At 40.4% G+C, this 15,033-nt stretch overlaps 1 protein-coding gene across 2 annotated transcripts in view; it reads left to right on the top strand.

Moving 5' to 3' along the window:
- Positions 1 to 15,033, top strand: part of shroom3 (shroom family member 3) — a 95,353-nt gene that overhangs the window by 24,586 nt on the left and 55,734 nt on the right. For both annotated transcript variants that reach the window (XM_061698165.1, XM_061698166.1), the window contains exon 3: positions 9,787 to 9,969. In XM_061698165.1, the coding sequence (XP_061554149.1) occupies positions 9,787 to 9,969 (183 nt within the window). The remainder of the gene's footprint in view (positions 1 to 9,786; positions 9,970 to 15,033) is intronic.

Here is a 15,033-nt window from a genome sequence, read left to right on the forward strand (position 1 = left end):
AGACACGGACAACCATTTGCACTCACATTCACACCGTGTGAACTCAACCCATGTTGTGAACTCAACCCATGTTGCCCGCACCGAAGTCAGGCGAATGTACGACTACACCATCTGACATCCTAATAACGTGTCCGGCATCTCCTGCATCCTCCTCTCGAACACCAACTGCCCTCATTTCTTCCCTCACGACATCCATCAACCTTCTCTTTGGTCTTCCTCTAGCTCTCTTGCCTGGCAGCTCCATCCTCATCATCCTTCTACCAATATACTCACTATTTCTCCTCTGGACGTGTCCAAATCATCGAAGTCTGCTCTCTGTAACTTTGTCTCCAAAACATCGAACCTTGGCTGTCCCTCTGATGAGGTCATTTCTTTATCCAATTTCATCCAACCTGGTCACTCCGAGAGCAAACCTTAACATCTTAATTTCCGCCACCTCTAGTTCTGCTTCCTGTTGTCTCTTCAGTGCCACTGTCTCTAATCTGTACATCATGGCTGGCCTGACCACTGTTTTATAAACTTTGCCCTTCATCCAAGCAGAGACTGTTCTGTCACATAACACACCTGACACCTTCCTCCACCCGTTCCAACCTGCTTGGACCCGTTTCTTCACTTCCTGACCACACTCACCATTGCTCTGGACGGTTGACCCCAAGTATTTAAAGTCCTCCACCCTTGCTATCTCTTCTCCTTGTAGCCTCACTCTTCCCCCACCACCCCTCTCATTCATGCACATATATTTTGTTATACTTCGGCTAATCTTCATTCCTCTGCTTTCCAGTGCATGCCTCCACCTGATCCCTGCTTTCACTGAAGATCACAATGTCATCTGCAAACATCATGGTCCACGGGGATTCCAGTCTAACCTCATCTGTCAGCCTATCCATCACCACTGCAAACAGGAAGGGGCTCAGGGCTGATCCCTGATGCAGTCCCACCTCCACCTTAAATGCGTTTGTCACACCTACAGCACACCTCACTGCTGTTCTGCTGCCCTTGTACATGTCCTGTATTATTCGAACATACTTCTCTGCCACTCCAGACTTCCGCATGCAGTACCACAGTTCCTCTCTGGGTACTCTGTCATAGGCTTTCTCTAGATCGACAAAGACACAATGTAGCTCCTTCTGACCTCTGTACTTTTCCATCTACATCCTCTAGGCAAATAATGCATCTGTGGTACTCTTTCTTGGCATGAAACCATAGTGTTGCTCGCTAATACTCACTTCTGTCCTGAGTCTAGTCTCCACTACTCTTTCCCATAACTTTATTGTATGACTCATCAACTTTATTCCTCTATATTACAGCTCTATATTATAGTACAGCTCTGCACATCACCCTTATTCTTAAAAATGGGCACCAGCACACTTTTCCTCCATTCCTCAGGCATCTTCTCACGCGCTAGAATTCCATTGAACAAGCTGGTCAAAAACTCCACAGCCACCTCTCCTAGATGCTTCCATACCTCCACAGGAATGTCATCAGGACCCACTGCCTTTCCATTTTTCATCCTCTTTAATTCCTTTCTAACTTCCCCCTTACTAATCATTGCCACTTCCTGGTCCACCACACTTACCTCTTCTACTCTCCCTTCTCTCTCATTTTCCTCATTCATCAACTCCTCGAAGTATTCTTTCCATCTAGCTCGCACACTGCTTGCACCAGTCAAAATATTTCCATCTATATCCTTAATCACCCTAACCTGTTGCACATCCTTCCCATCTCTATATCTCTCTCTGGCCAGCCTGTATAGATCTTTTTCTCCTTCTTTATTGTCCAACCTGCCATACATGTCATCATATGCCTCTTGTTTGGCCTTTGCCACCTCTACCTTTGCCCTGTGTTGCATCTCAATGTATTCCTTTCGCCTCTCCCCGGTCCTCTCAGTGTCCCACTTCTTCTTAGCTAACCTTTTTCCTTGTATGATCCTATAGCGTGAGGTTCCACTACCAAGTCTCCTTCTCTCCTTTCCTGCCAGAAGATACACCAAGTACTCTCCTGCCTGCCTCTCTGATCACCTTGGGTGCAGTGGTCCAGTCTTCTGGAAGCTCCTCCTGTCCACCGAGACCCTGTCTCACCTCTTCCCGAAAAGCCACACAACACTCGTCCTGTCTCAGCTTCCACCATATGGTTCTCTGCTCTGCCTTTGTCTTCCTAATCTTCCTCCCCACCACCAGAGTTATCTTACACACCACCATCCTATGCTGTCTAGCCACACTCTCCCCTACCACAACCTTACAGTCCGTAACCTCCTTTAGATTACATCGTCTGCACAAGATGTAATCCACCTGCGTGCTTCTACCTCCGCTCTTGTAGGTTCCTGCCTCTTCTGGAAAAATTTGTTCACTACAGCCATTTGCATCCTTTTTGCAAAGTCTACCACCATCTGTCCCTCCAAGTTCCTTTCCTGGATGCCGTACTTACCCATCACTTCTTCATCACCCCTATTTCCTTCACCAACATGTCCATTACAATCTGCACCAATCACGACTCTCTCTCTGTCTGGGATGGTCAGAACTACTTCGTCTCGCTCCTTCCAGAATTTCTCTTTCACCTCTAGGTCACATCCTACCTGTGGGGCATAGCCACTAATCACATTATACATCCATTGTCAACACCGCTTAACCTGGTTAGGGTCGCGGTGCGTTGGAGCCTATCCCAGCTGACTTCGGGCGAAAGGCGGACTACACCCTGAACTGGTCGCCAGTCAGTCGCAGGGCACATATAGAGACGGACAACCATTCGCACTCACATTCACACTGTCACTGAGTGGGAACTGATCCCACGCTGCCCGCACCAAAGTCAGGCTAGTGCACCACTACACGATCAGTGACCACATTATATATAACACCCTCAATTTCAAGTTTTAGCCTCATCACTGGATATGATACTATTTTCACCTCCAAAACATTATTAGCCAACTCTTCTTTTAAAATAACCCCGACTCCATTTCTCTTCCCATCTACACCATGGTAAAATAATTTAAACCCTGCCCCTAAACTTCTAGCCTTACTGCCTTTCCACCTGGTCTACTGGACACACAACATATCAACCTTTCTCCTAATCATCATGTCAACCAACTCCCGAGATTTTCCTGTCATAGTCCCAACATTCAAAGTCCCCACATTCAGTTCTAGGCTCTGTACTTTCCTCTTCTATATCTGCTGAAGAACCCGCTTTCCACCACTTCTTCTTCTTTGACCCACAGTAGCTGAATTTTCAACAGTGCCCTACAGGTTGACGGCGCCGGTGGCGGACGTTGTTAACCCGGGCCACGACCGATCCAGTATGGAATTCTTTGGATGAACGCTCATATTTGTTTGGCAAAGTTTTAAGCCGGATGCCCTTCCTGACGCAACCCTCTGCATTTATCCGATCTTGGGACCGGCCTACAGTTTGCACTAACTTGTGCCCCCCATAGGGCTGCATTGCTGATCATATTTCAGTTTAATTTAATTACACTTGAAACCTAAAGGATCAAGTGGACATGTGTTGTTATTGTAACAATTCAACCACAGAGACAATTAGTCTGTGACACGTCATTTTTAATTGATGTCTCCTTGAAATGACGACATTGAGGTGGAAAAACATGCAATTTCTCACTCCTCGCTCCTCGAGTCATCTCCTTGAGTGCTCAATGCAATCTCTGGTGGCAGGAGCTAATGTAAACAGGAGTGAGGATGGAGAACCGAGGAGTTTCAACATAAGGAAATGAGATTCAGCCCATTTGTCCTAGGTTTCAGTAGTTGTTTTAATGGCAGCTGGTGATGAATTACAATTCTTGCATACTATTGAAACCTGGACTAATTAGCTAAACCCACACAGACCATGTTTTAAACCACAGCAAATGTTCGAATACCAAATGCCTGACCATTGATGTGCCAAAATATTGATAGTAAAATTTATGGTTGGAGTATGTGATACTTAATTTTATTGGGTTCATGCGTCAGGGCACCTTGGACACAACTGGTCCAACCCCCATACTCTTTTGTCTGGAGGTGTTTTGGTCTGCAGCAGGTGCCCACCCAAGTCTAGTTTCCATTGATGAAAACTTTGTAGTGGTGAACAGAACTCTACCGCTTGGACTGGATTTTCATGGCATGTCTAACTGTCCAATTCCAATTTAATGCCTATATGTGATTACCATGTAGATTTCAACTAAACCTATCTGATATCACTGTGATTACTGAACACACTAAACCTATTTTACCTTATTATACCATATACCAAATGTACCTTGTGTATATGGCACCGATCTGTGTATTTCGATGACTTGAGGCTCGTACTGACAGAATCTGTTTGTCCGTTTAGTCTACAGTCGCCTTGGTACATACAAGCCTTTGTGTCCATGAGGCTTGATGTACAACCCCAATTACAATGAAGTTGGGACATTGTGTTAAACATAAATAATACATAATAATACAATAATACAATGATTTGCAAATCATGTTGAACCTATATTTAATTGAATACACTCCAAAGACAAGATATTTAATGTTCAAACTGATAAACTTTATTGTTTTTAGTAAATAATCATTCACTTATGTTTACCACTGTGTTACATCACCTTTTCTTTTAACAACATTCAATAAACATTTGGGAACTGAGGACACTAATTGTTGAAGCTTTGTAGGTGGAATTATTTCCCATTCTTGCTTGATTTACAGCTTCAGGTGTTCAAGAGTCCGGGGTCTCCGTTGTCGTATTTTACGCTTCATAATGCGACACACATTTTCAATCGGAGACAGGACTGGACTGCAGGCAGGCCAGTCTAGTCCCCGCACTCTTTTACTACGAAGCCACGCTGTTGTAACATGTGCAGAATGTGGTTTGGCGTTGTCTTGCTGAAATAAGCAGGGGCGTCCATGAAAAAGACGTTGCTTGGATGGCAGCATATGTTTCTCCAAAACATGTATGTACCTTTCAACATTAATGGTGCCTTCACAGATGTGTAAGTTACCCATGCCATTGGCACTAACACAGCGCCATACCATCACAGATGCTGGCTTTTGAACTTTACGTCCATGACAGTCTGAATGGTTCGTTTCCTCTTTGGCCTGGAGGACACGACGGCCACAATTTCCAAAAACAATGTGAAATGTGGACTCGTCGGACCACAGAACACTTTTCCACTTTGCATCAGTCCATCTTAGATGAGGTTGGGCCCAGAGAAGTCGGTGGCGTTTCTGGGTGTTGTTGATTAATGGCTTTTGCTTTGCATAGTTTTTGATGCAGTGCCGCATTCAGTGTTGGTTTTCGGCCTTGTCGCTTACATGCTGTAATTTCTCCAGATTCTCTGAACCTTTTGATGATATTATGGACCGTAGATGATAAAATCCCTAAATTCCTTGCAATTGTACATTGAGGAACATTGTCCTTAAACTGTTCGACTATTTTCTCACGTACTTGTTCACAAAGAGGTGAACCTCAACCCATCTTTGCTTGGGAATGACTGAGTAATTCAAGGGAAGCTCCTTTTATACCCTAATCATGGCACCCATCTGTTCCCAATTACCCTGTTCACCTGTGGGATGTTACAAACAGGTGTTTGATGAGCATTACTCAACTTTCTCAGTCTTTTTTGCCACCTGTCCCAGCTTTTTTGGAACATGTTGCAGCCATAAAATTCTAAGTTAATGATTACTTGCTAAAAACAGTAAAGTTTATCAGTTTGAACATTAAATCTTGTCTTTGTAGTGTATTCAATTAAATATAGGTCGAACATGATTTGTAAATCATTGTAGTCTGTTTTATTTTTTTTAACACAACGTCCCATCTTCATTGGAATTGGGGTTATACTTAAAAAGATAGATATGATAGTCCATTGGTTTTTTAAGTGATCACTAAGAATTCTGTGCCTGGAATTTATTTTTTATTAATGACTTATTTTTCTTTTTGTTGCTAAGCATTTAATGTTTAACTGTTAAAATAAATAGGTCACTCTTTAATACAATTTAAAGATAAAAGTAATAATACCCACCTACAGGACTAAAGTGGAATATCAACCACAACTTGCAGCTGTTTATATGTACTAAGGTGGCTTTGTTGTTGTTTTTAACTGTTATGAACAACAACTTTACAGTTTGGTCATCTTCCGGAGCCTTTTCTCTTGCAGTCTTACGTGATCTGTTAAATTATACCAATATCTGGCATTATTGTTCCACTTTGGAAAAGGCCTGCACCTTGCCGAGTCCTCTTTGCATGATAAACTGATCCTGGAATTGAAATTTTTAACTCAAAATAATTAAAAAAACTAGCTTCCATTATAGGTGTCAACGGGGGACATTTTTCTTTTACAATGCATTTTGAAAATATATTAAATGATTATATTCTCAAAATCGTGGACCTTTTTTTTTTTTTACTATCGCATGTCATTAGCATTTGGCAAATTAAAAATGAACAACACTGGTGTATGCTGCTTTTAACCTCTGTATGTGCGTGCGTGTGTCTGTGCATGATGGTGAGTGGAATGTGACAACATGGTACCTCCTGTTGAGGAGATTTCAGGGTGTTCCACATTCCTGTCACCAGTTAAACAGGTTTCAAGTTGAGGCTCTTCTCAGTGCACCTCACCTCTTCATGATTTATTTCCATTTTAAAGAATTGTTGATTCAAACACCTCTGATGGGTGGAGGGAGACAAAATTCTCTGACATCAATTAAGACAGATATGTTTGTTGTCACACAACAATAATTTTTGGTATCATGTCTACTCAGTCGCGATTTACCTGAACAGAAACAAAAAATTGAGATTAGAACAATAAAATATTGTTTTTTAATATTAATTATTACACAAAATGGCTGATGATTATAGTTTTAGAAGCAGAGCCAACACTTTGATAGGCTACAGTACTCGTGTCTCCGATGTGCTTTTATAATAATAATAAAATATGATATTTACATAATGTGCATTTCATTGTAAAACTTCGCTGGTAAGATAAAACATTTTTTTTTTACTAGAATCCAACAGAATTGCATGGATTCTTTTTCCTGGTCAAATTCTACAAGACACCAAAAAAAGTAATGAGCCAGACAGGTTTATAAGCCTTGAAATCAGCAGTTTATGAAGACAGGGTTTTACTAGTGTGTAAATAAATGTACTTGTATCTTATCTCTCACAATGGATGCAAAGTAAATAGTAGACAGATTACTATTTTAGCCATGGTCATTCAGTATCGACTATTGCTATTCAAAAAACTGAGTGGTAAAGTATTTTTTTTTAACAAAATACACAAAATTAAGCATTTTACTTATATACGCTCCCCGAGATTTGAACAGTGAGGCTAATTGTTGAATTTTTTGCTTTAGACCCTAAAATCTGGCTCTTACAATAAAAGATGAAAATGAAACGAGATCAACAGTTCTGCTACTGGATATAGCATTTCCAGGCATTTACATCTAGTACACAGCTTAACATTATTTGTCATGAAAGACCATGTTTGTAGAATAACACAATTACTGGAAGATAATAGGCCTACTTAAAATAGACTGAAGTGAATACTGAGGGCCTGATTTACTAAAGATTTCCGAATGCGAAAATGGGTTCAAACTTCATTTCTCACACATACGGATGTTGAAGATAACGGTGCGCAACCAGGATTCCGTCTGCTAAATGCGCAAAATTGCGGTGCAGTTCATATTGTGCATTCTGAGTGGAGTATGCAAATTGATTAATTTAGCATGTGCAATGTGATTAATGTTTTGTAAATATTTTTAAAATGCTAAAAACAAGAATAATTGGAACATTGTCTCTTCAGCAATGCAATTTTAGAGCTTCTGAATGATCCAAGGACTGACTTAAAGCCAGTCACAAGAAGGAGTCATGCCATATTACCTGTGACAAAACTCCTTTTAGCTCTGAACTTCCTTACGTCTGGGTTGTTTCAGTACACAATGACAATTGGTGCTGGCCTATCCCAGAGCAGTTTTGTCGGTGTGCATCTCCAATTGCCACACACCTGGGACAAGTTAAATCAAACAGAACCACTTTTATACACAATGGATTTTATGCCTTTTTTGATTTCCCAAATTAATGGAGCAATCGATTTATTTTCTCAGTCATATGTTTGTCTCTTCCACTAACACTTCCAATTTTGTTACCTCAAACTTCATTTTGCAATTGCATGGTGAAAACCATCAGAGCTACATAAAGCATAAAACCCTCTTTTAAGAAGCATTCTTTTACACCTGTTGCCAACAGTGCTAGAAAATACAATTCAATGTTATTTAGTATCTTAGTAAAATATCTCAATCTTAGCAGATCAAGCGGAACATGCTCACCAACAGCGCGTGCAGTCTGTTACAGTGAACATCCAATCGAGTGCCCGCTATTCAGGATCTTAGTAAACCAGGCCCTGAATTTTGTTACAATCCCACGCTTGTGATAACGGCAATAAGCCAATGGACCATTGACATCACATTTTTCCAGGATTCCAACACAATCTCTTCCTGTTGTTGTTTGTTTTGGGCATTTAGCAGGTAGAATGCATGCTATATAGGATTTAAGTCTAAATTTGGTCATTTTCTTGCTGCTTGAGGAAAGATCTCAAAATCATTTTGTTTGCATCTTTAAATTATCATGTGTTCCATCAATGAAGAAGAGTGAGCAGATCCTTTCTTTCTCAAAGCTTGAGCCTTTTCATCAATATTTAAAAGTCAATCTCATCAGTCCATTAAACTTTGTTCCAGAATTTTTCAAGATATTCTCTCTTCTTTTCAAGCAAATTCCAACCTGACCTTCCTATTATTTTTCCCAACCAGTGGTTGGCGTTTTATGGTGGAGCCTCTGTGCTTTGGTTCATGCAGTTTCACAATGATTGTCATCAACTGCTGTTTTATTTTACTTAATTTTTTTATTGCTCTACCTGTTCAATGTCTGTTGCCAGTGGTTTCTCTCTTCCTCGGGACATTGTACTGGCGATGGCCAATATTTGTGCAGTGGCAGTGGCGCTGATACATTTTTTTCTGCTGTCATCTTCACAATAGCTTGTTTTTCCATCCATGTACAGCTGTCTGATACTCATGCTTGTTACACCTAACTTTAAATTGTAATCCAACTCAGTCTAGATATTATGCACTATGTATAATCAATGTAATAGGACATACTCTACCTATGCAACAAAACACATCTGTCATATGTTCCAAAACTTTTGCTCCTTATTCAAACAAACGTTGTCAGTTTGTTGTTGTGTATCAGATACATATGTCAGGAACTCGAAATAAAAGTAAAAATTTTGATCTTGTCTCAAAGTCATCTTTTGAAGTCAAATCCATATGTTTTCAGTTTACAGCAAAAATAGATGAGGGGCTCTTCATTCAGAGCATAAATTAAGGAGGGACATGACAACTAGATTTGTAGAAATGTATGAAAATTGTGCACATTTTCGATTGCCCACACTTCAAGTTCACATCCTCCATATAATGCACTGGAGTTTCTGTCCTTTGTACAAAAATCCCTATTTTATAAACTCTGAGTCAAATTTTTAGTTTTTTTTAGTTTTCCATTTTTTTGCTGTCAAACAGCAGAATAAACAAATAGTTTAAAGACAAGTGCTGCAAGTTCCCAGCACTTGTCTTTAAAAAGACAAATATAGTCATGTTATGAAACACCAAAACACCATAAATAAATAAATGGCACTTGACAACACAAAATGATATAAAGAATGTGATTGTAAACTCAAAGCAAGAACAGTATGAATTATTTCCATTTTGCATTCCCTTGGTTATTGAAGCAGATGACTTTGTAAAAATATGGAGCTTAACAATAATTTCCCTTTTCTATCCTCAGGGAGTTTGATCCTGGATACATTGAGGAATTTGGGTCTTCACCTCCCTCATATCCTCCTTTTTCTGCTCCTTCCCCTCCTCCTCTTTCTTCTACATCACCACCACCGCATCAACAACAACAAAAAACAACCCATCGCAGCAGACCATGTTCAACAGGAGGAGTCCAGCTACGCATCAAGAACAGGTACATGACACTAATACAGTTTGTCAGTCACACCAGGTAAAGAACATGAAGTGCGTCATCAGCGATGAAATGAATCATCTAGGTTACTTAATGAAGACAATAGTTTTTTTCTGCATGAATCCTCTATTAGTGTGTACGGTGTGGGTGTTGTAGGTTAAACAGGACATAAACAAATCAGTGACAAGTGTACTAGTGCCAGTTGAGCAGGTCATGACCCCTTGTGGTAGAATATCTGGCTACACTTCCTTTGTGTATGCACCAGTGTCAAGAGGATTTATTAACGCCAGTTGCGTGTTTGGGAGTCAGGGTTCAAACAGCCAGAATTTCCATGGTGATCACCTAACAATGTTCCCTGTGTCTTCTTTAGTGGCTTTGTCCTGCCTTAGTATTTTTACATTGACTGTTACATGAGTTGAGTATGTGAGAAGTCAAATTCTGTTGCTTGAGGAAGAAAAAAGTAGTCACAGTGGTTTTATTCTACACCCTTCACTACTGTGGATGAACTGATAAGATACATTGAAGTGTTTTAAGGCCAATGAGATGGACAACGAAAAAGCTGAAATTATCAGCCTCTTTTTTCCCCCTCGAGAGCAAAGATGTCAAACTCTGGCCCGGAGGCCAGATCCGGGTCACCACATAAATCTTCGTGGCCCACAAAAGCAAATAAAATGTGTCTACTTCATGTTTCTTGCTAAATGGATTTGTTCTTTTCATTCTGGCTGAAAATCTGCACCGAAATTCCGTTTTTGTTCACTTTTCCCCCACCAAATCCCTTTTCACCATAAATTAAATAGCATAAAATAAATATGAAAAAAAAAAATGAAAATATAAATATGAAAATAAATAGCTTTTATATTTCAATATTTACTTCCAGCTGATTTCAATTTTCTTAAATAAACATACAGTATATACACTGTAAAAAAAGAACCTATATAATTTACCCTGTAAATTTAGTGCAACCATTTTGCAGCAACTTTAATTGGGTAAATTTAAACCACATATTTTGAGTATAGAATACCTCAGTTCAATACCTATAAAATACTTACAAAACTTTGACAAAGTTAACCACGCATTTGTGATTACATTCCAACCACTGCAGCCGAGTGGTGGGTTGGGGGTGAATAATTTGTGAAATTATTTCACAAAGCATTTCCTCAATGCTTGGCTGTTTTTTTTTTTTTTTTTTTTTTGGTAACTCTATCCTATTTGCCTCACAATAATACATACCATATTTTCACGATCATAGGGCGCACCGTATTAAAAGGCGCAGTCTCAGTTACGGGGTTGATTTCTGTATTTAACACATACATACATACATACATAAGGTGCACTGTATTATTGGCCGCAGGCATGGTAAAACATACGCTAGCTTAAAACATACGGTAGCATGCATGCACGCTAAAACACTGTTTTTAAAAAGGCAGCGGGAGCAAAACTGAGTTCGGTTGTACTTTATTGAAGTATTTTATTTAGCTCATGTTATTTTTTTATCAATCCTCATCCACAAATCCATCAAAGTCCTCATCTTCTGTATCCGAAATGAACAGCTGGGCAAGTTCCTCGTCAAACATGCCAGGTTCGAGTCAGTCTCGTTGCCGTGCGGCTCCTCAGAAATTATGCCGGCTTTTACGAAAGCTATGCATCCACAATCCATTCACAAATTGTGGCGTAACTCGCCCGGCGCTTCCTCCGAGTCTTAGTAAAGCTGTGTTCGCCATCTGTCATCCATGGCTCCCACGTCGCTCACTTCACTTTGAACGCCCTGTATACACTGATGTCCAGCAGTTTGTCAAGCCTCCCGGAATGATGCAAGCCCCGAGTTATTGCACTCAGTCGAATGGTGATTGTAGAGACGCTTCTCCTGGCTGTTCTTTGCTCATTAATCCATTGCTCGAGTTGGTCTTCCAACTCGGGCCACCTCGCCTTGTTTCCACGTTTTGTTTTTCTTTTTTTTCCGCGGAAACTCAGCTTCGTCTTCTTGACTTGGCGAAGCTCGTTTTCCTGCTTCCTCCACTTGCGAACCATGGATTCGTTCATCTTTAATTCTCTCGCAGCTGCTCGATTCCCATGTTCCTCCGCATAACTGATAGCTTGCAGTTTAAACTGTGCTTCGTAAGCGTGCCTCTTCGTAGGTGACATTTTCGGGGGTCCTTAGCCAAACCTATGTTGTTTTGCACAATATACACCCCGGAAATGCTCCTAGTCAGTCAAGCGGTAAAGTAAAAAAAAAAAAAAAAACACCCCGGCGCTATATACCTACTGGGGGCGTGGCTTTAGCGCCCTACTTCACGCACCCTTACCCTGTCCTCCACCACGTCCGCTTTTCCTCTGTGTAAGCAGCGTGTCGGCAGGAAATCCTTAAAAAAAAAAAAAAAAGCCAATCGGAGCGCTCATCACACAATAACATTTAGAGATGTTGGAACTCAGTGCACACATAAGGCGCGCCACATTATTAGGTGTCCCGTCCAATTTGGAGAAGGACTTTGGAAAAATACGTTTAAGTGCTCCTTAAGGTCGTGAAAATACGGTACATACAGTCCCTTTATCCAGTGTACTGACCTAATGTCCAGAACCGGTCTCAGGGTTAGGGCTGCACAATATTGGAAAAACGTGTGATATGCAATATTACTGGTGAATATTGCGATATTGATATTATTGCGATATTTGACCCATAAAGAAATGACTTTTTTTATCCAATGAAATACATTTATTTTTTAATGTGGCAAAATAAGCAGGCAATATTTATTCTCATCTACACTAATTCATTGTAATTAAGGCTAAACTATTATGTGACATACATGTCTAAACTAACTATCAACAATATATAAACCATACTCACCGACAGCCAGATGTAAGAGGTGGCTGATTAACTTGTTGAGTTCTGCAGCTTTTACTACATTAGTGACATTGTCTGTTGCAATAGACACTTGTTTCTCTTCTTCCAAGCCCCAGTTTGCCAAAACATCCCACAGAGCACTAGCTGGCTATGTTTTTACTTGTGTGAAATTCAAGGAAATATGAAACTTCCAGACACTGTGTTGTTAGTTCAAAGTCTCTGTTGAGAAAATCAGCACTAAAGCTCATAAAGGGTTCAGTTGTACGACTGGACCATAGGTAGGTCTGTAGTGTGAGCGTAAAAGTCCATTTGATGCAGCTCAGCCTATATAGTCGCTATGCATGTGCATACATATGTGGAATGGCGACTTGGCATAAGTAGTTTTGCAACAGCAACTGGAATCTCCGGTCCACTTCCTTCAATAGAGCCAAAAAGGCTTATTTGTCCGTGGTACTAATTGGTATCATGCATCCATCCATCCATCCACTTTCTGAACCGCTTCTCCTCACTAGGGTCGCGGGCGTGCTGGAGCCTATCCCAGCTATCATCGGGCAGGAGGCGGGGTACACCCCGAACTGGTTGCCAGCCAATCGCAGGGCACATACAAACAAACAACCATTCGCACTCACATCCACATCTACGGGCAATTTGTAGAGTCTCTAATCCATGCATGTTTTGGGGATGTGGGAGGAAACCGGAGTGCCCGAAGAAAACCCACGCAGGCACGGGGAGAACATGCAAACTCCACACAGGCGGGGCTGGGGATTGAACCCCGGTCCTCAGAACTGTGAGGCTGGACTAGTGGTTAGAGCGTTCTAACCACTAGTCCACCGTGTCGCCCTGGTATCATGCAGTTGGCTACAAATTTTGTAAAGGCTGCGGTAATAGCTTTGTGGCCCTTCTAAGTTTTCTCATAAGGAGTGCGACTATAAATAGGAATATAAATAAATAGCTGTAATTAGCTGTAATTTGATGTCATAATAAATAAATAATAAGGTGCTTTACTATTTTTCAGTTATTTTGTTAAACAATAAATGTGAACATTCCTGAATAACAATACTGTAAGAATAGTATTTTAGCGTTAAAAATTACTTGTCAGTTAAAGAGCTTCTACCTGTACAGTATAGACTGGTTTGTTAATTATTACAGAAACATTAACCCTTACATTGAATGGTGGCCTAATAGATTTGTGAGGCATTCTAGTGTTGTTGGAAAGATTTGTCCACGAAGTTATCCTTGGTTATACTTAATTACGTAATATCACACAAGATACTTAATATCATTTAAATGTTCCATCATGCAGACTCTAGTAAAAAGTTGCAACCGTTGTGGAGTACAAGGTATGTTCTGAACAAAGTCAGTGCTCTGCTTTTAATCGACAATGGTGTCCTGGTTTAACACTGTTTGTTAAACCAATCACCCTTCTCTCCTCTCATTCTCTCTTTCTCATGTGTACTCTTGGTCCATACAAACAGTCTATAAATGCTGTCACTTGTCTACAACCAGTTTCATCCTAATATGGAGGTCAGGTTGTGTGTGCGTGCGTGCGTGTGTGTGCGTTAGAATGTGGTGAGCATCAAGGCCTCATGATGGTGCTATAGTGTGATTTAAGACGATTCTTTGATTGGTTTGGGAACTTGGCAGTTTTAAGTTGGTATGTTGCTGCTTGTTTGCACTTGTGCAATAATATTTCATCAAGTTTTCTAGCAACATTCATTGATGGTTGAATATGTATACAATGCCGCGGGTCCCCTCGGTTGACGACGGTTGAAGTTACAAATGGTGCACAATAAACCCACTCAGTTACGTCCATACTTACTGTTTTTCATTTGATTTTTTTATATTTATGACTGAGAAGTGTTTTTACTTTAATTATGACTTTACTACTGCATTAGCATAAGTTAGTGATAGGGGTGCACGATAACTGTATAACTGTTTTTTTTTTCTCCCACCGATACCGATAACTTTCTGCTTCTCCAAGCCGATACCGATACCAATAACCAATATAATCCCAAACTGATGGAAAGCTGGAGTGGGGACGCCCTATTTATGTATGTTATATTTAATTGTATTTGATATCAAACTGGTTTTGTAATACCAGTAATTCCTTGTTAAAAGAAAATGGGATGTAACACAGTGGTAAACATGACCCTGTCCCAGCTTTTTTGGGACGTGTTGCAGCCACAAAATTCTAAGTTAATGATTATTTGCTAAAAACAATCAAATTT

This window comes from Phycodurus eques, chromosome 15 (genome assembly GCF_024500275.1).
Source record: "Phycodurus eques isolate BA_2022a chromosome 15, UOR_Pequ_1.1, whole genome shotgun sequence".
NCBI lineage: Eukaryota > Metazoa > Chordata > Actinopteri > Syngnathiformes > Syngnathidae > Phycodurus > Phycodurus eques.